This window comes from Anabas testudineus, chromosome 7, assembly GCF_900324465.2.
Source record: "Anabas testudineus chromosome 7, fAnaTes1.2, whole genome shotgun sequence".
Classification (NCBI taxonomy): Eukaryota; Metazoa; Chordata; class Actinopteri; order Anabantiformes; family Anabantidae; genus Anabas; species Anabas testudineus.
The window spans coordinates 6561355-6588223 of NC_046616.1; the positions used below are offsets into that span (position 1 = coordinate 6561355).

Sequence of the window (26869 nt, forward strand, 5' to 3'; positions counted from 1 at the left end):
AGTTATACTTAAAGTGATTATTGTCATAGCTCTCTGGCCCATTACATTATGTGCACCTCAGACACTGCATTCAAATTGAGTGGTGTGTGGTACATGGACTTTGGCTCTAGCACTCTGATCTCCCTATTTAATAAATCTGAAATCCTAGTAAACTAATTATCACAAAGCAGTTGTTTACCCAGTATAGACAACATGATACTGTGGCCTCTAATAATGCTTTACACTCAATTGAGCAGTTTAATTTGTGTAATCTTTACTGAAGGAAAATCCTACCAAAAGTCTGTAAGCATAACATATGCTTATAGGCCTGATTGATTGTTCTGTTTTCACCTTTTTAGTTGACAGCAGCTGTAGTCAGTTTGCATTTACTGCCAGAGAAATCCCTTACTTTTGTTGTTGATGCACTTTTTCAGTGTTTCAAGTAATGCTTACTTTCCTACAAGCGGATAAACATGACATTGTAACAAAATATCCAAACTACATATTATTTTAACCTTAACCCTTTTAACCTAACTGAAGAGTTTTGATGAATATTTTTGTTCCATGTACACAACAGGCTATCCGTGTTTTGGGTCTTCTTGGGGCTCTAGATCCATATAAGCACAAGGTGAACATTGGGATGATTGACCAGTCACGAGATGCCTCTGCTGTCAGTCTCTCTGAGTCCAAGTCCAGTCAGGATTCAGGTAAACAGATTAGTTTTCTTTTGTGCAACATTGTCATGTCTAATGACACACAGCTAATATATATAGGAAGAAGTATCGCAGACTATAATATTTTATAATATACCTGATATAATGATATAAGGTGTTTTACACTTAATGAAAGTGAGACATCAGACTATTTTTGTAGGTATGATCTTCTTTGAATCCCCATAGTTACACGCCAGTTCTGTGGAAAGCTTGGTGACTTAAAGACATGTTTAAAATCGTTTCATCTGGAACATATTTTTCATTTTCATTTAAATTCATATTTGAAGTGCTGAATCAGGCTCATATAAATCAGTGAAATCCTGTTTATCCAACACCACTCATGATTAATCCTAACAGGACGGCTGTTTTTTCTTCAGCTCATTAGAGTTGGAGCTCAGTGAAGTGATATATCTACACACTCAAGACAAAACACAATTAATGCCCTTGCATTTGGAAAGTGTACAGCTACTATGGCTTTTGGTTTGTGACTTTTGGCGACCATAGTTCTTTGGTTTCTTTTTCCTGGCTTTTGTCTGAGCTACAGCCAAAAAGAGGCTGTGCCAGTTTAGAAGGAAATATAATTGCCACAACAGGAGTGATATTTTTTCTGAAGTGGAGATATCTAATTTAAGGCGACCCAGTTTTGACAGACTTAAAGCATCTGGTTTATAGACTGTTTGTACATTATTTGCATCAGTAACCCTAACCATTTATGTGGGAGAATGGATATGAAAACAGTCGATATACACCTAAATGTTTAACCACATCAACTTAATCACTCATCATCCTATTCTTGTATAATTTATTTTGTCAGTGAGTTTTTTTTTAAGTATACGACAGGATCTTAGATTACTTAGTTACAGCCTTTTACACGTCATACTCTATGCCACCAGTTATCCTGCTTCACTTGTGTTTACTCATATGATTAACTGTTTTATACTAATGGCTAAAACCACTGGATTCATGTCAGTTGTGCTGTTACTTTAAGTGAATACGTTGTTCCATATTATGTGGTACTATAGCAGCACTGGTTATCCTGAGGATGGCACTTGTGGAAAAACATTGATTCTGTTGACTGTGATAATCAGCTGAAACTGTGTTGATAATGCAGGACATGGATCGAAGATTTTCACCTGATTGTCGATGAACAGTGTTGCTGTCATTTCATGGACTATCATCCTGTGGAGTTAAAATCCATAATAATAATAATAATAATAATATTAAAAGGCTAGACTTTCATGGAAAATGCAGGTCTCCACTTGTCTGATCCAGTCATGCATTTTAGTATGTGACCTGGACGACATGCTAATAGCTTTACCAGTTTGTTCTCTAACTAAATGGACTGTGACCAGAAGTGGAGGCCGTATATCTGTTGGCAGATTTGTCAGGGTCAGTGTCTGGAGCTCTAGCATCTTTGACAGCATATATTTTCTTATGTGGGAGGTCATTGGCTAGGCCCATCTCTTCACCCAACTTCAAACAGAACCAATCATGTCATCACAGAAAGCCAGGGTTGTAAAACTGAAGAAATGGGGCGTACTTTTAGCCATATTTAACATGTTAGTTTTTTTCCTGCACAGCTGAAATCTGAATTACTTACTGTTCCTATTGCCTCATTTAGCTACGCTACACCAATGCTTGTTTTTGGGCTGTAAAGACAGAAATGTGTGGCTATAGTATGACACTGTACTCCTGCAGAAAACCAGTGAAATGTTGAATACCAGACATCTGTAGTCTTGGCTGCCTTATAAAACTCAATAGGTCTGCATAGAGAAGTGGACACGCTGGCCCCATTGGCATTGTCTGCTACATTTATGAAACTACATATTTAAAATTATATTTTAGATGGCAGTAATCACGTGAATATCTTAAATTTGAGCAATTAAATGAAAATGATGTCATGCTCAGACAAAAATACCATGATAGAATGAAATATAATAAATATCCAGAAAGGCCAGATTGAGTTGTAAAATCATGACCTGGATTACTTATCAAACGCCAAAACTTCCCACAGCTTTTCATAAAACCACGGGACAGGACTTTTATTAGTCTGTCATCTTATCCTTTGTCCCTACGATTACAAGGTGATCAGAAGGTTTACTCTTTTTGTTCCAACTTTAATCTATTTGGAATGTGATATGTGATTGGTCAAGGTAGTGCCTTGAGTTGGACCTGGCTTAAATATCTTATTTGGATGACTTGTGTTTTTCTTGCTGGAGCCATCTGTGCCAGGTTCCCCATTGTACCAATGCACCAATTTCACTGAATTAAATTAGGGTGGATTAAATTTTTTCGTGTGAACCCAGACTTAGCTCTGAGATTAACTTAAAATTTGTGTAGTACAGACATTTAATCCACACTGTCACGTTGATCCTGTGCACAGTGTTATTAGTTTATGGTCTGGTATGCATCATATTGTACAACCTCATAATACTAAAGCAACAATGAAAGGTGGGGTCTAAGGAACACATTGATGTTTAGGTTTGTAACTTTTTACTGTACAGTTTTTCTTGGGATTTAAAAAAGACGCACACGAGACATATTCATCAGCTACTGCAATCAAGATTTGAATCAGATACATCAGCACCAGGAACATTTTCAGCTCTGTTTAATGTGTAGAGGAGGTGTTGATTTGTATAGTAAAGGAGGGTGTCCACAGTGACATAAATCACCTTTAGTATGCTCAAACTTGCACAGTGAGGAATTATTACCTGACTAGTGGTCTAGATCAGTAATGACAGCAAATCCCTCTGTCCCACATAGTCATGAAGGTTAGGCTGATGAAGTTATAGTTGGACTGGAATTGATAGTCATAAAATAAGCTCCAGTACCTATTATGGCATGATCACATTTGAAAAGCCAGAAGTAGTCTAGTTGGGCAGTTTTTACTGTTAAGAATCAAGCTGAAAGTATCAATTTATTTTTTATTGCTGCTGACTGGCACTAGTGACGGCTTCACATATTAGGTTTAAGGAAAAATGTATTGTCCAACATAAGAATTCCCACCCTTTCACAAAAAAATCAGGGCACAGGGTAACACTTGACAACAGCTACATCTAACTTATTGTCTCCTAATATGGTATGTTATATGGTTTTATGACATACTTTTATAAGTTTTTTATAATTTATAATACTTTCATCACTCAAAATATATATATATTTAACATATGGTATAGTTATAATCTTTGAAGTTTGTGTTTAATATATTTCAAATGTAGTGTAACACTCAAGCAGCCCTTATCAGAATGTTTCCCTCACATAAACTGATAAAAGAGAAAATACTTTCTTTTGTTTTGGGTTTTTTTCTTATTGTGTTGTTGCACCCCATATAAGCATTTCTTCCTCAAGAGCTTGAGATGTAATGCAAGTATTGCATTATTATTATCATTAGTTGGTATCAAAAACCAAAGTGAACCCCCCTATTCTCTCTTCCTTGCAGCGGACTATAGCACCAGTGAGATGCTAGTGAACATGGGCAACCTTCCCCTGGATGAGTTTTACCCTGCTGTGGCAATTGTCACACTGATGCGAATCCTGAGAGACCCCTCACTCTCCAACCACCATACTATGGTGGTCCAGGCTGTCACCTTCATCTTTAAGTCTCTGGGCCTCAAGTGTGTCCAGTTCCTGCCCCAGGTCATGCCCACTTTCCTCAATGTCATCAGAGTCTGTGATGCCAGTATCCGAGAGGTAGGCAGCACCACAGTATAAGAGGAAGGAGGCTATGTGACAAATTTGCTATGTATTTAACTTAACAATACTTAATGGTTAACAATCACATATTTACAAAGCTGTCATCTTACTCTCTCCTCTGTCTGTGCTCTTGTTGCCCTCTAGTTCCTGTTTCAACAGATGGGAATGGTGGTGTGCTTTGTTAAAATCCACATCCGCCCCTACATGGATGACATCTTCACCCTCATCAGAGTGAGTAGTTGTGTCATTGTTCCCCCCCGGATGCTAATTCCCAAACACTGATAATCCAGTTCCCTTATTTTCTTGTGAGTCAGGCAAACAGCTGCAAACTGTTTGTTGCACTCAGTGTTCTCTATTTGCCTCATTAGGACTAATCCTTTTAGGCCCTCTGGATTAAAGTTTGGCCCCATGTCACACAGCAGTACACATTATGTGTGGTGTGCAATTTAACAAACAAGATTAAAGAGAAGAGAATGTGAAAATTATCTATGAATTTCTCTTTAATTGTTGGTTGCTGTTTAAAATTACACTTTCTAACAGCAGGGCTTGATGCAGCTTTGATGTATGTTTTTCCAACTGTTGATGATTCCTTACATTGACCCGGTTCACTCATCAAATGATTTGGGTCAAATTCTAAATCCAAAGCCCCTACACTTGCACAAATACACTTCTCTTCTTCACATAATTTATAGCAAGGCACATAATATCATATGACTGTCCTGTGGATTGGAATTTTGGTTCTACTGTGACCAACACTTTTGCAACGACTGTAACTCCTCCTTGAGAAAAGTAATAGAGAGAACTGGACCACTGTGCCTCAAGTCTCTCTGAGTTAATAAATGGTGAGTGAAACAAAGGGTCCATTCATTTTTTTTCTCCAGCTCAGCTTCACATCCAGATGAGGGGGCTGCAATAGACATTCAGGATGTACACGCACTTGTGCTCTAGTCAGCTGCCACAGTGAGGGAAAACAGGAAGTTGGGGGCTGCTGGAGAACTATGGTCACCTCCAGATCTCACAGCTGAGGCCCAGTGACTGACAAATTCCTCTACCTTAACTCCTATTATCTCTGCACTGTGTCATAAGCCACGCAGAGACATGGTGTCAGTCCCATTTGACAGGAAATTGTTTCCATTGCACGCCATCAAGTACTGTTATGCTCCTTCTCTTCCTGTGACATGTGAAAACTTTGTATTTCTAGAGGGAGATCTGTCTAAATGTCTTTCACACACACACACACACACACACACACTCATTTTGACCCAATTCCTTAGACCCACACAAACCCCCACTATACCACTGTACCAGAGCATGGTGAGGTAGTGCTTTTTGTTAAGTGCTTTGGATGTACCCTCTGAATACTGTAAAAGTTTTATATTCAGTTGGACATAGATTAGGGTCACTCTTATTTAGGGCAGATATAACTTACATTGACATCTGTGTATTAGCCTATAAAGTATTACTTTTGTTGTTCAGTTGTTGTGTGTGTTGTGTCTTAGTAGAGATGCAGGAGAAAACATGTGAAAAATGTGTTGTTCTACATTTACATTTAGTCATTTGGCAGACGCTTTTATCCAAAGCAACTTAAAAGTGCGGTACAAGGCAAAGGCAGGGTAAGCTTAAGGGGGTGTTACCTAAGGACCCCTTAACAGTGTTAACGGTGTTTTATTATGTTTTGTTCTGTAGGAATACTGGACACCAAACAATCCCATGCAGAACACCATCATCCTTTTGATCGAACAGATTGTGGTGGCACTGGGTGGAGAGTTCAAACTCTATCTGCCGCAGCTGATTCCACACATGTTGCGTGTCTTCATGCACGACAACAGCACTGGGCGCAGTGTTACTGTCAAGGTGAGTGAAAAGTGATGCTTTTGAGGTTACAAAATCCCAACTCCTGCTGTGCAGCCACAGCCCTATAAAATCCTAAAGAAGTGTTTTGTCACTTTCCATGAATTTTGTAATTTTGTACATGTTAAGCCTTTAACTGTGACATGGGATTTAGTTTACCATGTCAAAATTGCAGAATAACTTCCAACAAGTGAAACTGAAATTCAGTCTTTGCCACAGAAAAACTTGCAGAATAAATCAGGGAACAAAAAAGGAACTTAAACATACAAATTGAACTGAAAAATACAAACAATATAACAAATAGATTAGATAGGTTAAGGAAATGAATCCAGTTATGCTGGAATTGAAATTGTGGTCAGAGAACTGGAACAGCTTAAACAAAGTGTTTTTATAACCCTTAGCAGAAGCTTAGCAAATAACAATATTCTGGTTAATGCTGCCACAAATGCTTACTTAGCAGAGTGTAGCGCCATAGCAGAAATAAAAATGAAATTGAGTCATTTGAAAATATTTGTAATAAAACAGACCAAAGTGCCTGCTGTGGCCCAGTGCATATTCAGTATCATTATCAGAGAGGTCTCAGTGTGTGCACTTTTTAATGATGCACTTCCTCTATATTGGCTTGGCTTCCAAGTCCTCGAGAGTGTCACGTGTTATTTCTTCTCTCTGGTGCATTATATCAGCACTTACTCTTATTTTTTGTGCATAATTTTTAATATCTTTCTGTATTGAACACAAAGTGTTGTACATAGAATACAATTGGGAAAAACTTCACATTTTGCATAGGTAAAAAGTGGAGGTTTCACAGTGTGTCCAGCGAATACATAAGTGCATCAGATGGCAGCATGATTTTTGAGCCTGAGGACATGGTTTTATAAGATTTTTTTAATTTAGAGTACATTTGATATTTGACAGCTGTGCTGATTAATGTAGAAAACGTGACATGTTGCATGTAATAAATCTGGTGGAGAAAGCACACTGACTACATTGAGAAGATCATTTGTCGGATTTGAGTTATTATTTGAGAAGATAACTTAATTTAGTAGAACTTCCAAAGGGAGTGTGTGTTTAAAAAGTACTCCAATCACTCCACACTCTTTCACAAAGCGCAGGAGCTCAGCTTTCAGTTGATTTATTAGGGTGCTATTTTCTGTTTGTGGTTTCAGTCAATATCCAGCAAGACTGTTTAGAGCTAAGCTTTACTCTTGTAGTGCAGAAGTTCAAAGGCAGCTTAGACCTGTAGCTACAGTAGCACGCTCTTCTGTTTCAGCAGCTGCTGCCAATAGTTGTCTGAGCTTTCCTTAAAAACCTAAATCATCGTTTGGGAAGAGACCACAAAGACAGAATCATAAGGACTACGGTCATTGCTCTCTTCTCTGGTACTGTTTTGTCTCAGATTCTACAGTATTAGATAACCCGACAGCCCACAGTCTGGATAGTCTATAACTAAGGTCTGGAGCCTAATCTTTAACACAGAATAGGAGTCATGAAATGGGCGGGGGGGACTGGGAATCAGGTTACCCTCTAATCCAAAGGAGAAGAAAAGAAAAACATACTTCCATCATTTCACGGAGCTGTTCTCTCCAGCCCCCACCCCCCCCCCCCCACCCCCCCCAGCACATACACATACACTTGTACACCTCGGCTTCCTGCTGTCTCGCCATGCACAATTTAGACATGGGGGTGGAGGTGCAGGAAGATTGCGGAGGTGGTCGTGGTGTGCGTTAGGGCCTGGGGTGGGTTTGTTAGCTGCAACATACGTCATCCTTTTAGACCACCATCTATTCTTGCAAGCTGCTCACACATGCTATACACAACATGACCTTAAGACCAAACTACAGAAATCTTTCTGGCACTGAAAATCCTTGTTGATTAGTGATGGTAATTAGTTTAGATTATACTTGGGATCACACCGTTGACCCTGTGATTGACAGACATCCTGAGCCACAGCTGCCACAAATCTGCCCCATCATGGCAAGTGAACAGCTTGGTCAACTTTTATTTGGTTTCAGACTGCCTGCATCTCATGATATATTGGAATGTTAGTGTAAAATTGTATATGTGTGTTTCTCTGTGGCATATTGTATTTGCAATATACCGCATTTGTCGCTTTAGTGCTCTTTTTATTGTATTTTGTGGTCTAACAAATAAGCGGTTATTCATTTAGTCATAGTTAAACCGGATTTTCCTTGAAGGCTTTCATGTGTGCTAGCACACAACCGCCATCCATCTTTTCTTTTAGGATTCCTAAAGAAAACCATTTAGCCATAACAAGCTCTTTAAAATGTGCTAGAGTGTTGCTTTAACAGGCCTGAGCAGTGTGTGGTTTACATTGCAGCTGCTGAACGCCATCCAACTTTTTGGTGCCAACCTAGACGACTACCTCCACCTGCTGCTGCCTCCTATTGTCAAGCTGTTTGATGCCCCTGATGTGCCCCTCCAGGCTCGCAAGTCAGTACAACTCATCTGTCTCTGTGCTCATGTAATTGTAGTTTTTAAAAGTCAAGTCATCAATGGATTTTGTTGGTTTACATGTAACTTAGTTGTGTTAACACCTAAATCTGAACTGCTGATACAAATGTGAGACTTCTTTACAGTTCAATTTTGTGTTTACACTTTGTTTTTTATTGAATAATACATAGTATTTACAGAACATGGTTGGTAAATACCGAAAAAAAAATTGGCAAATTCATTTGATGTACATTTATTGATTTTGTAAAGTAGTGCTGAACAGACCATTTCTCTCTCTCAATGAAACTCAGTGTTTTCCTTTTGTGTTTTTCCTCTGTATGTGTCAGGGTTGCCTTGGAGACACTGGACCGGTTAACAGAGTCCCTGGACTTCACAGACTATGCTTCCCGCATTATCCACCCTATTGTTCGGACACTTGACAGCACGCCTGAGCTGCGCTCCACCTCTATGGACACCCTGTCCTCGCTTGTGTTCCAACTGGGCAAGAAGGTAACTGCAGTTTTCCCCAGGGTTCCCTCTACATGTAGCTATTATTACATATACTACTTCCAACCTCCCCACTTCTGGCTTTACAAAAACAGCATTTCAGTAAACCCCAGCTCTCTGCTCTTTATTACTTCCTGCCAGACTGCTGATGTCATTAACTGTTTAGTGGCGGGGGTGGTGTTTATGAGAGGGAATGATGTCACAGTTACCCTGCTTCTCCTCCTGAGCCTTCCCCTCCTTTATCCCTAAACCCTCCTATCTAACTACATAACCACCAGTTCACGTGCAGCCACATCTGACTCCAAATGTACTAAGGAGGCTTTTGATCTGAGATTCCTGGTGGTTACATACAAGTGCATGATACTCAATTATTTTAAAGTGGTAACGGGAAAGACATAGCAAGGCTAAACCACATAAAGCAGACTTACACCCTTTTATTTACACTCCTTTTCTTACCTCCCTTCTCATTTTCAGTACCAGATATTCATTCCTATGGTAAACAAAGTGATGCTAAGGCACAGGGTCAACCACCAGCGATATGACATTCTCATATGTCGCATTGTTAAGGTAAGGTCTCCAATTATATCATCTTTTCTCAAAAACTGTAAACCAATTGGTGCTATGTACATTTCTGACATTTCCTGAATTTGTGAGCATGTAATCCTTATTTTCTTACATAATCATAAGTCAATAACACCTTTTTATGTACAGTGCACCATAAGCAAGTCATTACCACAGCCTGTTGATCAACAGTTATCCCTCAGGAAGGAAATACTCTTCTACATTCCCGAAGTGTGTTCTGAGGCCTGACTCAACAGTTTAGTCTGTGTGTGGGCTCTGTGTGTGGCCTGTGTGCTTGTGTGCATGTTTGTGGTCATAATAGGGCTATACACTGGCAGAAGAGGAAGAGGACCCTCTAATCTTCCAACATCGTCAGCTTCGTGGTAACCAAGGTGATGCTTTGGTCAGCGGGCCTGTGGAACCAGGGCCTATGAAGAAGCTTCATGTCAGCACTACGGCACTTCAGAAGGTCAGTAGGTTTTCACATACAAGGGAAATGTCTTGGTGAGTTGGTGCACAAGTAGTACTAATATATCAAGCAAGACACAAAATCATAAATACACAGAAGAGAAGTCCACTGTTTGTTTCAATGTCATAGCTGTTGATACAAAGTATTGTCGTTTTGTATGGTAAACAGTCCTGTGTAAAACCCCATAGTTTACTTTGTGTGCTGAACCGACTCACTAGACAAAGTGAGTTGTCAAAGTGAACTAAAAACCTACAAAGGCTGGAGAAACACAGTGAATACATACAAACCCCATACCCAGCATGCAGGATCATTGAATGCTTTGATATGGGTGAAAATGGTTTGAGTCATATTCTCTAATCTTTAATTTCAACCGATATTTACCTTTATGAATACAAGCTGAAGTTTGTTGTATAGGATGATGTGATAAATGATTACAGTTACAACATTTAATCATCATTAGTAAAAGTTTTATGTGTAGATCACAGGTTGATTACATGTGACAGGTCCGGAGAACTTTGTGGCTCCCATGTAGTTCCCAGTAATTTCTGAAGTTAATGATTTCTTTCACAGGCTTGGGGTGCTGCCAGGAAGGTGTCCAAAGATGACTGGCTTGAGTGGCTGAGGCGTTTGAGTGTCGTCCTTCTCAAGGAGTCATCCTCGCCGGCTCTGCGATCGTGCTGGTCACTGGCTCAAACATATATCCCTCTTGCTAGGTACATGATTTCAGTCATGTCTGCCTGCCTCAGCTACTTCTGTATTTTTTATTGCCTCACATATTTAATGCTACACATAATCGATTAAAATAGCTAAACATTTTAGCAGTTGAGCGTTATAGGGGAATTTGAAGCTCTGTTTTGCAAATGTAAAGCAGATTGTTGCTTGTTAAAAATATTAGAAATGTTCCGTGAATGTAGCCATAAATCAACAGTGCTTGGTTGTAAACTAAACCTTTTCATGAGCTATATAATAATCTTACAACTGATTTGCTGGGATTCCAAATTAATTTAAACCCTGCTTTTGCAGACTATCCAGATGTTAATTGTGTCACACATTATGTGTTTTAATGCATAATTATGGTTCATATTGTCTACAGAGATCTTTTCAATGCAGCCTTCCTGTCTTGTTGGTCTGAGCTGAGTGAGGACCAGCAGGATGAACTCATCCGCAGCATTGAGCTAGCTCTCACCTCCCAGGACATTGCTGAGGTCACGCAAACTCTGCTAAACCTGGCAGAGTTCATGGAGCATAGTGACAAGGTTAGTAGTAAACGACAGCACCTGCACAGTATCACTGATACAGTGATGCAATCTGAGTGATTGCACACATTATTTTATTATTGTGCTTTGTCAGTTTTTAGCTTTTTGTAGAAACTGTCCATCCTCTTTCTGGAACAAAAAGCATATAGCTATTCAGTATGCACTGTATAATGTAGAAATACATGTGTATCCAACTGGCAAAGAATCGAGTTTATTGGATACTTTGACAGTAGAGAGACCGACAGGATACATGGGGTGAGAGAGGGGCTACTGGTATATTTAGTTTAGTGTTTTTTTGTCATAATGAATATATATTCAAAACATATTATACTTCACAGCATTCTATGATTGTTTTTTTATTATATATGTGAATATGCATTAGCTGTATACACAACAATATTTTTCAAACACAGCTGTTACAAGACTAAGCTTTGCCATCTCTAGTCCACCATTTAACCACACAAATTGAGCAAAATTTACAGCAGAAATGCATAAAATGCACCAGTCCAAACTAGTGGAAGGAGTATGACACATTTTGCATAGACTATTGCACATCTTTTTGTCAGTTATGTACATTAATGCAAGTAATTTAAACAAACAGTTAAAATGATACACAAAACTACCAGTCATTCACAGCATTATAGTGCATGTTAAATACAACAAAATACAATACAATGTGTGACATTTCTACTACTTGTTTCTTGTTTTTCAGGGTCCTCTGCCACTGAGAGATGACAATGGCATTGTGCTGCTTGGTGAGAGAGCTGCCAAGTGTCGTGCTTATGCCAAGGCTCTGCATTACAAAGAGCTGGAGTTTCAGAAAGGTCCTTCTCCTCTCATCCTGGAGTCTCTTATAAGGTAAGAAAACTTAACAGTAACATTCTATTTTAACATTTTTTTCTCAGTAAGAAATGCAGTAAGTCTATATGTAACATGGGCACCCAGCTTCACAAAAGTATCTAACATCAGAGTGCAAAAAGCACAATTTAACCCCTTTAAATATTAAACTACTCTCAGGATCGATTTTTAAATTAATAAATACACAAATGTAATTATAATATTCATATGCTCCTGTCTCTCAACCCTTTGATATCTTCCGTCATCCTTTCCATCCCCTTCATTTCTTTCTTTGGCATGGCAACGGAGAAATCTGTTTTCCAGACATCTAATTGGATGCTTGCCTCCTTTTCATCTGTGAGTGTCTGGACCTGTGTTTCTCAGGAGCCTGTTTTCAATTTCTCAAGAGCCTTGATGGTGATGAATGATGGGAGTCGACACTCTGGTGTTTTCAATATCCCCCATCTGGTTCTTGCCTCTCCAGGATTTCCCATAAAAAAATTGAGAGACTAGTGTACAAAAGCACTACGTAAACCTGGCTCTACTGAGTCATGCCTATGCTAGATAAAATATGCATTCATATACATACACATACACATGTACACTTTTTCATGATGAGGAAGCATCTTTACTGCCATTTTAGAACTTAATGAGTCATGGAGTTGCAGAGTGTGATTATTTCAGGAATGGTCCCTTTTGTATTTTCTCGTATCATTAGGTTGAATCCACAAGGCTCTGCCAAATTGTATCCATATACATTTGCAAAAGTTAAGTGGAGGGCCATTGGAGTGGATTGCATTACCGTTAACAATAAAACAGCGTTATAATCTGGAATTTGAACCATGGCATCTGGGCTTTCTTCTTGTTAGGTCCAGTTCTCATGAGTCAACTTCCAGATAATTTCTCTTAGATGACGGATGTTAAAATAAAATATGATTTACAAACAAGGACCAATTTGTAAATAAACATAACAGAGTCAGTGTTTTTTACTCAGGCTGAAATACTCTTTTAAACTTTGCAATCCACTACCTCACCCTTCTTTTAAATCATCAAATAATAACTGTGGTTTTTGGCAGCCTTCACTGAAGGTAAACTTTCCTAAAAATAACTTGAAATTCAATTTGTAGGCTTTTTAAATGAAGCATGCTAGTAGAACTCCCTCTATTGAGACATAAAAGTTTTTCATGGCAATAGTAAGGTTTACGTCATTAGCAAGACCTTTTATAGTTGAACATAGTCTTCCACTGGTGAAGGCCGGCTTTTGTTGTTGGAAATGCACATTTCAATACTTTGAACCTTTGGAGCTGGTCATTTGTTACACCCAGTATGTCTTTTTTTAAGTGACCTTTATTCCACTGTGGCTCTTTCTTTTTAGGATGATGAGTGATAAATGTCCAGCATTAAGTAGATGTTTACCCTTACTCAATTGTCACCTGGAAAAACAAATGAAAGAATCGCACTGAGCCTTTATAGGCAGTTTTCCCTATCTGTAGCTTTTAAACGCTCAATAGAATTCTTTGTAGGTTTAAGCATAATGTTTTTGTTTTCTACATAGCAAAGCTAAAAGCATTTGACACAGTGGCATAATAGTGTTTGCAGGTGTGTGTGGTCTTCGTGCCTACATTTGGCTTAGGTGCCCTGGGATCTTTGGACCGGCTGTCAGGAGATGACCCAAGGGTCAGAGGTTGCTGGCTCAAGGCAAATATGCATCCATTATTGGACTTGAGTAAAGAGAAGGCCTTGAGTTACTTTTAGACTCCGATTGGGTTGTTACATTTGAATTATGCTATTGAGCCAGACAGGTAAAGAGAATAATGTACTGTAGAATACAGTAAGACAGCTAATGCACTACAGTTGTTTTTAGAAAATATGTTTATTTTCTACCACATAAATCATAATTACAGAACTGTACACATTTTACAAATTACACATTTCCATCATCTGTTGTTAGGGTTTTACAGTTACATGCTGCATAATCCATTGTAAATACCTTTGGTGGTTGATCCCCTTCCAGCTACATGCAAAGATCCTTTTATGTCCTATTAGTTCTTAGCAGTTATTATTGATGACTTGAACCATACCAGTTAGCACTGATCTTACTGTCCATTAATGGCTGGTGTTAAGTAAAAAAACAATTACATCCTAGTGCTTTCAAGAAAAATGAGAAGAAGAGTCCAGTTACCCATATGGGACAGTGGTAAAGAGCATCTATCAAAGCTTTTAAAAAGAAAATATTTTACTGATAAATACACAAAATTAACTACAATTTACAATCAAACATAGCAGGAATATTACACATTCATCTGACTGAAACTTAACCAGACCATCACAAACAACATTTTCATTCCTTTCTGTAGTAAAGGAAAAAAGCTATTAGTGAGATGTCTCAGCATTCATGCGTGTGATCATAATCCAGGACAGATCCAGGACACAGATGAAGCTCTTATGGTTGAAAACCCACTGGCCGGACCTTCATCTCTACCTTTTTAAGGGAGTAGGTGGATCCATGCCAGCCATACCAAGTGATCCCATCTGTGTTCTTTGTGTGCTCACCATAGCGGTAAAAAACACCATTCAGGTTGGAGTCAGTGCAGCAGTTGTACCAGTACCCACCTGGAATGAGGTGAAGGAACAGAATTAGACTTACTGTTAATTGGAGAAAAATCCCAATTGAATAATTTTGTGGATTACTGCGTATATTGTCTTGGGTAGTTTGCTCTCATAATTTACCTTTGCGCAGAGAAGCACAGTCATCCACACATTTGTCATTGTCCTTGTTGTTGGTGCTGAAGTTGGTGTTGTTGTGGTAGCGCAGGGAGTCTCCAGCGTTCCCACTGTAGTTGGCAATAAAGAGTTTGTAGCTGTTGAGCTCATTACCCAAAGTGAAAAAGCCATACTCAGCAAAGCGTGTCTCTCCTTCCCAGTCCTGTATTGGAAAACACACATAATGTGATTATGAGAGGGACAGTTAGCAAAACTGACAATTGTCTATCTACTATTGACTATCAAAATATTCGTAGATAATAATCCTAATTCTTATACCTCTTGGAATACACTGATTCTGTTTTTTATACTCCTATTACTTTTGGCTGTGAAATTGTTTATGCATGGTTCCTGCTTGTTAGTGTATTTGCCCAACCTAACAGGAGTGCCATATTTTCTAATACATACCTCCAATTCAATCCTAAGCATACTGGGCTGCCTTGTTAGACGGAAGATATGGTCATTGCCTAGCCAGAAGTCTCCACGGATGGATCCAAATCCATTTTTGTAATGTTTCCAGTCACGGTTGAATGATGTCAGGCCAATCTTGCGCCTTTGGATCACAGTCCAACCACCTCCATTTGTCTCCATATCGCAGAACACCTGCAAGAAGCATTTACATGTAATTTAATGCAGAGAGAATAGGCAGAGCTCATCATGATCTAAAAAAAAAAAGATTCAAGTAGAACTTACGTTCAGCTCAGGTGCACCCAGAAACTCATCTTTGGGCAGTTTGTACTCGCCAGAGATTTTGTAGTTCTTGGTGTAGAGTGATGCACAGTCATAAATGGCATCTGGTAATAAGAAAATGTTAAGGTTATGGTAAAACCATGTGGAGTTTCATGAGCAGTGTTTAGAAAATCATACATTCTAATGGCTTTAGGAATATTTGAATGATTGGACAGATGAAAATTGAACTTTACCACCACCAAAAGTAAAATAGATCAAATCTGATGGTGATATGCACACCATAGCTCTCCTATTTTACTCCTGTCACAGCATGGAGATGCCATTAACAGTCCTATGAGATCACTTTGCTATGCTATCCCAGTGCTTTGAAGAAGTCAGTATAAAAGAAAGAGATGAAAATCTTCCACTTCTCCTAATCTGCGTATCCCTTCCTGTTCTTTAAGTGTTAAAAAGGTATTTCTTTGCAAGTGACATAAATGTGACCCTGAAAGTATTGAAAAAAATAGACTGCGTGAGACTTGGTTAACTTCTCCGTACCAGCCAGTGCTGATTACTGGTGTGATAAAGTTGAGAATAGTAGAGACGATATGGCTTTGATGGAACAGTCCTGGAGATGGGCCCCTACACCTCCAAATTAATGCTTTTGACTGCTGTTGTGTGCACTGTAATCTACCTCACAACCAATTCACAACAGCAATAGACAGACCTAATTATAGTTATATGGCCTAAATGAATATGTGGTGCTATGTGTGCAAGCTATTTGGCATTTGCATAAAAAATTCAAGTGAAACGTGTCCTATGAATCTCTCAGCTCATTGTGTACGACATGTATCTTATTGATTCAAAAGTGAAAATATTTTCCACAGTTAAATGGAGGCTTTGTAATATATATATATTAAAAAAACTGGTTTACAAAACGTCACAAAGGCATTTTTTTAATTCAAAAACAAAATTAAGAGGTTGAAAGAGCTGCAAAAAAACTGCATTTTCAGTTCAATCATATCTAAAATCTGCATCCCTGTGTGGAAACAGTTTTAACACCAGGAGTATGTATTTGACAGCAGCTAAAGAAAGTAAGAGAGCATTGTGCACTAGACTCTCTGATATCAGTTTCACCATGTGCAAACAATTACAAACAATTACAAACTCTGAACAGTGCTATTTTGTTAATGTAACTTGCTTTTATGTAATTGTATATAAACTCAGTTCAGCTATAGCTCCTGGAGTGATCTGATAACACTTAAGACGTTGCACATAAAACTATTGGCAGAATAACATTTAATTTCTACTCTGTTAATAGTAGAGTGTTTCTGCTCACCTGATGAAGTCTGAGGAGCAGACTGTAGACTTTGTAACTGCATGATCTCCACACGATTGTGGATTTCCGAATACCTCATCTCTGCCTCTGTGACCCGGTCTTCTTGCAGCCTGTTCTGTTTGTCCAGATCCATTATTTGCCTCACAACGTTCATCATGTCTGTTTGCTGTTTGCGACTCAGCTCCTCAAGGAGACTGGTCAGATTGGCCACCTGAATTTTAAGAGAGCGCACCTCATCACAGCACTGAGTCTTGGTGGGCTTTGGATTTACCTGTCTCTTCCTGGCACTCTGGGCCCATGTCTCTGCTAACAGAAGCAGTGTGACCACCAGAGTCACTAGGTTCAAGTTAGCTTTTGCCATTTCTTTATACAAAAGCTCCAAATAGTCACACAATCTAAGATGTATCTTTATGGTGTTCAAAATCAGTCAGTTCCTGCAGAAGATTTTGCTATAAATTAAATAGAGTTGAGTCGTAGCTCTCCTTTGGCCAATGGCTAACCTGGGCGCTGTCTTAGTTCCTCAGTGAAGTCCTTCTCTGCTTGAGCATCTTAAATATTTTGCATGAGGGTCCTCCCCCTCTCTCCCAGTGCACACAACTCACCGTATTGACCCTCTCCAACCTTCTGGGTGGAAGACCTTTCCTATCCCTCCTCCCCCTGCCTTCCTGTGCCTCATTCCTCATCTTACTTTCACTCATTCCAAAGAACATTTGCCCACGTTTTTCCTCTCTTGTCAGGTGTTTCTGGGCATTAATGTTTTTTGACTCTACCTGCGAAATCAACTTGAGAAACAAAACAAAGACTACTGTCTGAACTTGTGGCAACTCATACTTGTTACTCTGTGAAAATGCAGTCTCTGAAATGCTTTAATTATACAGTATTTAATTTAACTTCATTCGGCTTCACAGAAACATTGTTAAAACCGCTGAAAACGTGTTTAAACTATCGAGCAGTTACATGTAATTGTCCTTCCCTGTCTTTAAGATTTACTATATCCTTAGGACTAACCATTTACTCAGTAAATTTAGTCTTTATATGCCAAGAGATGTGTGAAGTCACTAAATACTCTTAATTGTAGCTTACACGTTCCATTGATGCTAACCATTTTTGGCAGATGTTGAACCAAGCATCTGGAAGCTAAAACTTTTCAATATAAGGTTTTAGAGAGTTGATGGCAAAAGATGAAAACTGTGTAAATGTGAAAAAAGAAAATACTCTTTTAATTAAGGGGAAAGAATTTCTTTTCAAGAAAAGGCAGGTAAACACTGAATGTCCTGTCAGCATGTGTAATGGCTTAATATTTTTCCAACACATAGTTAAATGGTATAATATTATCCATTAGAGAACCACAGAGCAACACAAAGAAGTGATATTCTTGTAGCTTTTATGGATACCAGATGTAGTAGGGAGTTGTCATAGCACACCAGTGTTGGTTGTCATATTGTGTTGCCACTGTGCAGAAATCTGAATTTAAAACCTTTAAGTAATGGAAAGCACAAGATTTCTTTCACGTCACTGTGTGTCTGAATTGGGTATAGTAGAGCTTCACACAATAATTTGTGGCCTTTAACATGTACTGTACATTTCATGTTACATGTTGCGGTATACTCACAGGGGAAACACTCATATGCACTTTATGTGATCTTTTCATTTGGAGGTGGTAGCCAAGCTTTAACACCCACATTTGCAATAGATATAAAGCAGCCCAAGGGTCAGTGAACGGCATCCCTCTGGTGGTGCAAACCATCATTTACAGTCTACTGCTGGATGTGGTGCATTTGCGTGGCTTAATGACAGTGTTTGTGGAATTTCTGCTTCGGGTTATCTTCCCAGTTAAAATTTCTAGCATGCCAATTACTTGTGCAAGGTGAAAATAATACCTGTGGAATGTCGGAGGGGCTTTTTTGAATCTCTGTTCTGTGGAATTTTTCTCTCATCCAAACTTCCTTGAGCAGCTGCCAGTCTTGCCTACTTAAGAGATGCCTCTGGATATTAAGCCAAAAGGGCGGTTTTGGGGTTTTGGAACAGAGTCAGAGTATGCCATGGGTATTAACACAACACGTCAGGCATATCCCCTATGATCATCAGCTATGAGTTATTGTTGTTCAGCAGCAGATGAACTGTTATCAGCGTAACTGTAATTGAACTACAGAGAGTTTGGTTTAACAGTATTAGGACATGGTTGAACCAGGACATTGCTGTCACTTTTTACTTGCACTTAAAGGTTCTTCAAAAGGTTGACAAGTACAGTATATATATTTATCTACAAAGTTTAACTGCTGTGAGTATTTAAAAGGCCTATACAGTATATTTGCTTACTACCGTACTTAAAAATGACTACGTGCTGAACAGTGGCGCAATGTTTTTATGAGTAATGTATGTTGTATCTTGTATATGTAGATATATAGTAGATATATTCCTGCTGGGACTAAAACAAAAAATCTATAGGTTGAGATGTTTCAGACCATGCTGCCCTAATTAAAATTTCACCACTGTCTTTGAAATGTTTTTGTAATAATTGGAAGTATCCCCTTGCGAACACTGCATGATTGGAGACACATGCAAATGAACAAACATTTTTCAATTGTCATGGCTCATATTCTTTCTATTGCTTTTTTACAAATAGACACTACTAATTGTAATGTCTGGAAGCTATGGGGGGTACAAAAGGATCAAAAACAAAACTTTACACTCTCTTTTTTATTACACATTCTCATCACCAGCGGGGTCTTGTTATTATTAAAACCTCTGACTTTTTGTATCCGATCTTCCAATTGTTTGGCAGGCACCCTCATTTCTCTGCAGTTGGTCAGGTGAAGAAAAGGAAACATTTTAGCTTCTGCTTAGCATCATTTTTATGTCATGGAAAATGCAGTTCAGAGCACACATTTAAAAAGTATGTCTTTACTCTAATTCCAATATATTACATAATTATGAAACCGTGTGCTGTTGCTTTGATGTGTCACAGCGATGAAGCTAAACATTTGGATATGTGTAGTTATTCTTTCCAGGCATCGTGTTCCCTAAATCTTGCCGGACACTTTTTACAACTGGTCATAGCCTCACAATTTCTACTTTACTCTTTACTCATCACATTATTTAATTTTTCAATGTTGACATGTGCATATAGTTACTTGAATTTGATTGATTTATAAAACACGTGGGAATAATAGGCCAGTTGTCTAATAGTCTCTTCATGCAAACATAATTGAAAGATATTCAGTTACTTTCATGTTCGGTTTGCTGCAGGGCTCAGTTGCCTGACAAATTCTGAAGCCTGATTAAGTACTAGACATGATCTTCCTCTTGATTTTTCCTATTAGTCAAAAAATAATGACAGCTACTCATGTTATTAGCATACTAGGAAATACAAAACAAATGTAATGATTGTAATGTCCATGATGAGCTCAATTTCCACATAATGTTTTTTCTGGATACTCAGTCTGACATTTTATTCATTGTTTCTTTCTGCCAGAGAGAAACAATTTAATGGCAATTCAGTTATGATAAGAATCTTTGCTATGATATGTTAAATTGTAATCGAGTTAAATTAGAAAGTAGTTTTATATTTTAAACTCTACTGTCAACATTGGAACATTACAAACTTTACTTCTTTTCTATTATTAAAAAGAATTAGTTTTTTTTTTCTTTTTGTATATATTTTCATCATAGCTTTATTCTAAATAATATTTCTCTTTTATAGTGAGATCTTTCCAAATGTTCAATAATGTTCATAATGTTGAGCCATCACAACCAGTAACTCTTTACCTTAAGTCATTGAATTGCGTCAGTGTCTTTTGGAAAAATGTAGATAATGTGACTTCCTGGACTTCCTCTTTGCTCTAACTGCTGTGTGAGTCACATCTCACTTTCCAGCAATGCATCCCTGCGGCATCACTTTCCTTTAGCCCTGGACTCTGTCATTCTGTGCTAATACAGGAAGGTCCAGCTGGATGCTGTTTTATTTGTTCAGCATCATGCTGTTTTTTTTCCCTTTGAAACTACTTCTTTAAAAACCATTTACCCTTTAACCATGTCTCACCAGCCTCTATGTAAAGAATGCATGGGTCCTTTTCACATTAAAGGTACTCACTAACTTTAACCAAACCGCCCTTCTCTATGTGACTTTTTCACAAGCCCACCAGATTCTTTCCTTTGCTCTTAAAGTCTAATTTGGACTCCCTGCTGTTCTAATCTCAGCTGTTTTCTTGTTTGATTAGTGTGAGCTGACTAAACTAAAGTGTTTTTAGTCAGAATGTCCTTAAATCTGGCTTATGTGTCCCTAAACACACAAGAAAACATTTTTAAATAAGACGGTGACCATGGGGACCAAGCTGTTAAGCAGAGCACTCATGGGTTCAGGTGTTTGCAAAGTAGGAGCCAGTTCATTCCAGGGCTTCCATCTGAAAACTTTCAATTTGCATAATCTTTACGAACAGTAACACGACTAACTGTCAGCTCCAAAGACCTTGATTTTGAAATGTGACAGTTTGAAAATAGACAGGAATAGAAAGGACATGTTACTTTAATTTAAGGTACTTAACACAAGCAACTGAGTTGCCATGGATTAGACTTTCAAAATAACGCAATAGATAATTATCTTCAGCTCAGTTAAATCTGGTCACGTATTGGGGTAAAATAAGCAGTTCCATATTTTTCATAATAAAGAACACAGTATGCACCGGGGCATGCTCGAGCTCTTAAAGTGCCAGACTTTATGCCCTGGCAGGCCATCAAGCAGTCTGGTGGCTTAAGCTGCTGATGGCTACCAGGTGGCGTCTGTTGTTGGACAGCGGATGCCGACCAGTCCCCCCCCCCCCCCCCCCCCCCCCCAAACAAACCAGTAGCTGGGACAAACAGAACTTGAGGGGAAGAAGATGGATTAGCAACTATCCCTTTAGAATAGTTCCACTTGCTTTGTGTAAGCAAAGCTGGGCCATGTGGCAATGCTTCAGAGGCATTTCGTGACTCTGGGATATAAAAACTGCCGGGACAGAAAACAAAAAACACTTGTGCCAACATTTAGAGATTCTTTTGTTTTGTGCAAACTATTAAGTACTTTTATTTTGGTTGTTTGTTTTTTTTTGTTTTTGTTTTTTTCCATCCCAGGCATTTAAATAGTTCTTGACATTTAACTAAGCGAAAGCCACATTTTGTCTCTAACATAATGCTGAATTAATTTTTACTGGGTACATACAATATCTACCTCCATGAATTTGGAATGGACTCATTGATTTTGATTACAATGTGTATCCAAATATTATAGCCTACATATGTGAAATATAATGTATGAATATCTTATCTTCAGTTACTGTAGCTGGCATTTTGCTGCTTAATGACCGTGGCGTAATCTGTTTGTTTAAATGACACAACTGGACCCACTGCTTGTTTCCAGTGTTTAGGAAGAAAAAAAACCTTATAACATTTCAGTTGATTTCAGTTAAACAAAGAAATGTGTAAATAAATATATCAAATATATCAAAGATCTGGCATCTTTCTTTGGAAGTTTATCACTGTGACAATGAATCATTGCATAATTTCACTGAAACTGTAGTCAGTATGCAGCTTAAGAAACTCAAATCTTTTCAACAAACACTGTATATGGATATCTTTGTACACAGCGCAACAACAGCATTCCTATGGGGTAACGTTGAGGTTTTTCAGACATCTTTCTTTGCAGCCACCAGGAACACTTTGTTCTGTTGGCCTCTTGACCTGAAGGTGAGGAACCTAGCAAATGCGTTCAGCAGTGGTGTCCCAATGTGGTGGAAGTGTGGTGTAAACATGGGTGAAATTATTTCTCCAGTTGTTCTTTCAAAGGTCCCCTAACAGTAATACTTGATTATTAAGGGTCAGAATATAGGCTTGAAGGATGTAAACCCAGTTACAGGACCATGTCTGTGAAAAACACTTTAACAAAGAGCAGTTCATCTTTTGCCATGTTTACATTCTGCCTTTTTTCATTTTCTATTATTTATTTTCAGGTGTTTTAATTCACAGTTATGTAAAGCACATTGATTCGTCTCTGTGTCTGAAAGGGCTTATACAAATAAACCTGCCATGCCTTATCCTGCCTTTATTCATGATCTGATTATACTTCACTACTGATTGCTAAACAGTGAGTAGTAAAGTATCGGTTTCTTTCAAAACTCAATCATGCTGCTAAAACAACATCCAGCTGAAAAAATAGGAATGTTTTGGACCCATTAATGTCAGTCACTTTCTAACTACTCATTGCCGATGTCTGAATGTCAGTGCAGCTTTGTCTGGATAGAAGAGGAAAACCGAGCTAACCCATTCTACAATGGTCATAGTGCTAGAAAACTCAATTTAAAAAGCTAATTATAGGAAAGAACATATTGTAGATAGTTATATTGATAGTAATATTGTGAAATGTATAAGAAAAAATACAGTTGATACAGTTGATTGATCCCTGATGAGGAAATTGTTGGATGGAAATGTTTATTTTCTTAAAAGTACTAATTTTCCCTTATCTGTTCCCTAAGTCTAATTGCCACTGAACAACATTTTTTGGGATCACCTGTATGACTGCAAAACTTCACACTTTTGATGCCTTGTTACCTTGTGAAGTGTTTGTGTCAGAGACAGTAGTCAATTTAAGTACTGTAATTATTGTTGTCAACAAATACTGTCTGACTCTAACTGCTATCAAAGCCTGTGGGGTGATAAGAACTCACCAAGGTGATAGATAGTTGGGTTACTTCTGCTTGGGAATATCGTCAATTGCATTTGTGTGAACGATCAGAGAGGCAGTGGTTCAGTTAGTAGTGCAGTCGTTTATGAACTGCAGGACCAGTGATTCGACTTCGGCAAGATTCCAAATCCTGAATTAGCACCATCGTATCTGTGCAGCTGCCCAACAGATTTCCCCAAGGGGATCAATAATGTATGTCATTATTAAAAACAGCAACTTTGATAGATTTATTTGCACATAAGATACTTTAAAGAAATACTCAAACTTAGAAGGTTGTTTATATTCTTAAATGTTTAAAATGTGCTAAACCTGGGATCCAGCACCTGGGAATCAAAGGCCCAAAAATCATTAAAGATCAAATATCTTCTGAATTAAATTAAATTAGGTCCAGAAGTGATCTTTGAATTTTAATTTAAAATACGTACCATTTCCTTTCAGATTATGTTTCTTTTCTCAGTGGAAATAGCCAAGCCACTTTAGAATAGTTGAGATGGAGATTGTTGATTACCTTATTGGAGTAGAGAGGACTTCCTTTCTGTCTTGTATTTTTATTTTTGCACCCTCTTGGCCTTTTTTCACCTGGTGTAATCATGTCTGAATGTATTAGAATAATCAAAATTTGAACTGGTTGCGGCATGGAAACTGATTGGTTTGTCCAGCTGTAAGATTCAGTCAGTATTTCTGATTAAAATATGGCAAAGCGAATGCAATCACTGTGAGTGATTTAATAGTGTAAAGTGAAACTCAAGGTGTGAGTCTGTTTAAGGTTATTTTAACTTGTTTTTCTTTCTCTGCTGTGAAAAGGTATTTTGTAGTCTGTTTTTGTAAAAAAAAGAAGAAGAAAAAAAAGATGAGGGCAATAAAACAAATTCCTGGTCATAAGTAAGCTGCAGGTCAAGCTCAAGTCAAGTGTTTCTTCTATAAAATATTATTTATTTCACTCATGGTTTTCACTTGAATATTATGTTTAAAGTCTAGAGACATACATTCTGTATTTAAGAAATGGGGTCGAGAAATTTTCCTTTTGAACATCTGTGGAAGTAAATTGCATGCCAAACTAATTCAGGGCTTACTGTGAAATTAAACCTCAAAGAAATCTGATTCAGGGTTTGCTGCTTATTGTCAAAATTTCACGGCAGCATATAAAAATATGTTAGTTTTACTGTTGATGGTACTCAGTTCTTTTTGTTTTTGCTTTTTTTACTGACCCCTTCATGCTCACAGGAGCAAATCACTGAAACGTTGTTATAGTCTCAAGAAGATTCTGCTTGCTAATAGTATGATGGCGGTTCTGTTAGAGGTAAATGTTACATATGGCTTGTCATCTGGATGTGTTTAGACCGTGAGTGCTCTGAACTGGCGGCCAGATATCTTCAACTGAGGGACAATGAAATCTTTAGGGTCAGCAGACGAGAACACTCTTATTCTGATTTGTCTCCTCAGATAGAACCACATCTGGGTAGCTTTAGCATACCTTGGCCACTTGTAGTGGGCTTCAGTTCTTTGTTCATTTTGTGCTTGAAAATTGAATGCTGACAACAACTAGTTACTCACAGTTCTTATTTGAATGGAATACCAAAGAATGCACAACAGATCCGTGAAATATTGTCAGTTATGGTCGGAATACTTGATTGTACTTGTTTATTGAAAACTGTGGGTTGGTTATTTAATTGGTTTCTAAAACAGTGCGTCGCACTCTATCAAACCACATGAGAGTCATAGACTCGTTTATTTACTAAAATGAGCTCATTTTCTCATGTTATGCAATCACACTCGGCGTAGTTTGATTTCCCTCAGGATTTCAAGTTGTACACTGAGTGTCATCTGTATACATCAGTATACTTTGAAAAATCACTGTAAAGGCTAAAGTGTATGAAAGGACAAAATTCACTGTCACGCAAAAGTGAAGGGTATTGTACCTTTCTTTGTTTTAGCTTGTGATGTATCTTAGATCTTGGATTTTGATTCTATCATGATCTATTCAAGAGCACTTTGATGTTATTGAAATGGTATTCATTAGCAACTAAATATTCCATGTGGTATGCACATTAAATGATTTCTCATTTCACTTATACACTCACTGACCACTTTATTAGGTACACCTATACAATCGAATGCAAACTAATACAGCAGCTATGCTTTGAGCTGCTGTTGGAATGAGTATGCCAGTACCAAATGGTTAACAAGATATTGGGCTTCAGTATTATAACTCTCATTTAAAGCTCTAGTATATAGCTACCCAAAATGTCTGAAATTTATCTTGTTGCATATAGGCAACAAGCCAGTACACAAGATCAACATCTGTACGTGCACTCCTTTCTAAAAAGTGTCTACTTATGGAATGTCGATGTTTATGTATAATAATATATACAGATTCTCCTCACCCTCCTGTTGTGATTATTATTATTAGTATTTTATCTGTCATCATGCTTGCTCAAGCAGCTTCCTAATTGTTGGCATGATAAGTTGTGCTGCCACTTCATCACATTATTTTAGCCTTTACCCTGTGTCAAACCAAGTCTCTATCTCACAGGATTCTGAAGTATTCAACAACTTTCGCCTGCTGTCCTCAGGAACTCGACAGCATACCAACACTCTCAGACGCTACATTTTACAGATGTATTGGCTGTGGCTGCACACAGGTTTTTAGTAGATTTGAGATTCATATGAGTGTTTCCAGATGTGGCAGTAGTGTGGGTGAGTGGAGGGTGTACAAATGAGATTTGTGGCATCTTAACAGATGAACGTATCATTTGTCAAACAAGTGTGACAAATGTCAATAGGTGCCCTTTCTGTACTTTTGTTGAAAGATAAAAAAATTATTTTTATATTGTCAGTGTTCCTTAGTTGACAGTTAGTCCTAAGAGTTCCTCATTGTTGGGTAATTAAATGTACTTAAAGAAACACAGGGACACAGTCTCCAAGGTGGATGTCAAGTAGGGATTATACTGGTTTGATTCTGCATAGTATTTGTTTTTGGGGGATTTGTGGAGTGGAAATCTGTCTCAGGATTGCCTTTATGTTTCTCAATTGTCTTTTGAAAATATGGATTTTCAGCTAGTGTAT

At 38.1% G+C, this 26869-nt stretch overlaps 2 protein-coding genes across 2 annotated transcripts in view; one reads left to right on the forward strand and one right to left on the reverse strand.

Moving 5' to 3' along the window:
* Positions 1–26869, forward strand: part of mtor (mechanistic target of rapamycin kinase) — a 66562-nt gene that overhangs the window by 8645 nt on the left and 31048 nt on the right. Inside the window, exons 18-28 of the mRNA XM_026367347.1 lie at positions 557–686; positions 4132–4382; positions 4530–4616; positions 6072–6239; positions 8575–8687; positions 9035–9197; positions 9669–9761; positions 10078–10224; positions 10795–10937; positions 11318–11480; positions 12193–12338. Coding sequence (XP_026223132.1) covers positions 557–686; positions 4132–4382; positions 4530–4616; positions 6072–6239; positions 8575–8687; positions 9035–9197; positions 9669–9761; positions 10078–10224; positions 10795–10937; positions 11318–11480; positions 12193–12338 — 1604 coding nt within the window. The remainder of the gene's footprint in view (positions 1–556; positions 687–4131; positions 4383–4529; positions 4617–6071; positions 6240–8574; positions 8688–9034; positions 9198–9668; positions 9762–10077; positions 10225–10794; positions 10938–11317; positions 11481–12192; positions 12339–26869) is intronic.
* angptl7 (angiopoietin-like 7) lies at positions 14172–17602 on the reverse strand. The gene is made up of 5 exons (XM_026367349.1): positions 17089–17602; positions 15774–15874; positions 15489–15683; positions 15048–15243; positions 14172–14930 (listed from the first exon to the last, which is right to left on the reverse strand). Exons 1-5 carry the CDS (start codon positions 17447–17449, stop codon positions 14761–14763), a joined length of 1023 nt encoding a protein of 340 aa, XP_026223134.1. The 5' UTR covers positions 17450–17602; the 3' UTR covers positions 14172–14760.

Bases quoted from the DNA above. Each gene is read 5' to 3' on its own strand.
- angptl7 (XM_026367349.1), bottom strand. From the start codon at position 17,449: ATGGCAAAAGCTAACTTGAACCTAGTGACTCTGGTGGTCACACTGCTT. The intron at 15,875-17,088 runs GTGAGCAGAAAC...TCTTATTACCAG, and splicing joins TGCTCCTCAGACTTCATCAG to ATGCCATTTATGACTGTGCA. The intron at 14,931-15,047 runs GTAAATTATGAG...ACCTCATTCCAG, and splicing joins CTGTGCTTCTCTGCGCAAAG to GTGGGTACTGGTACAACTGC.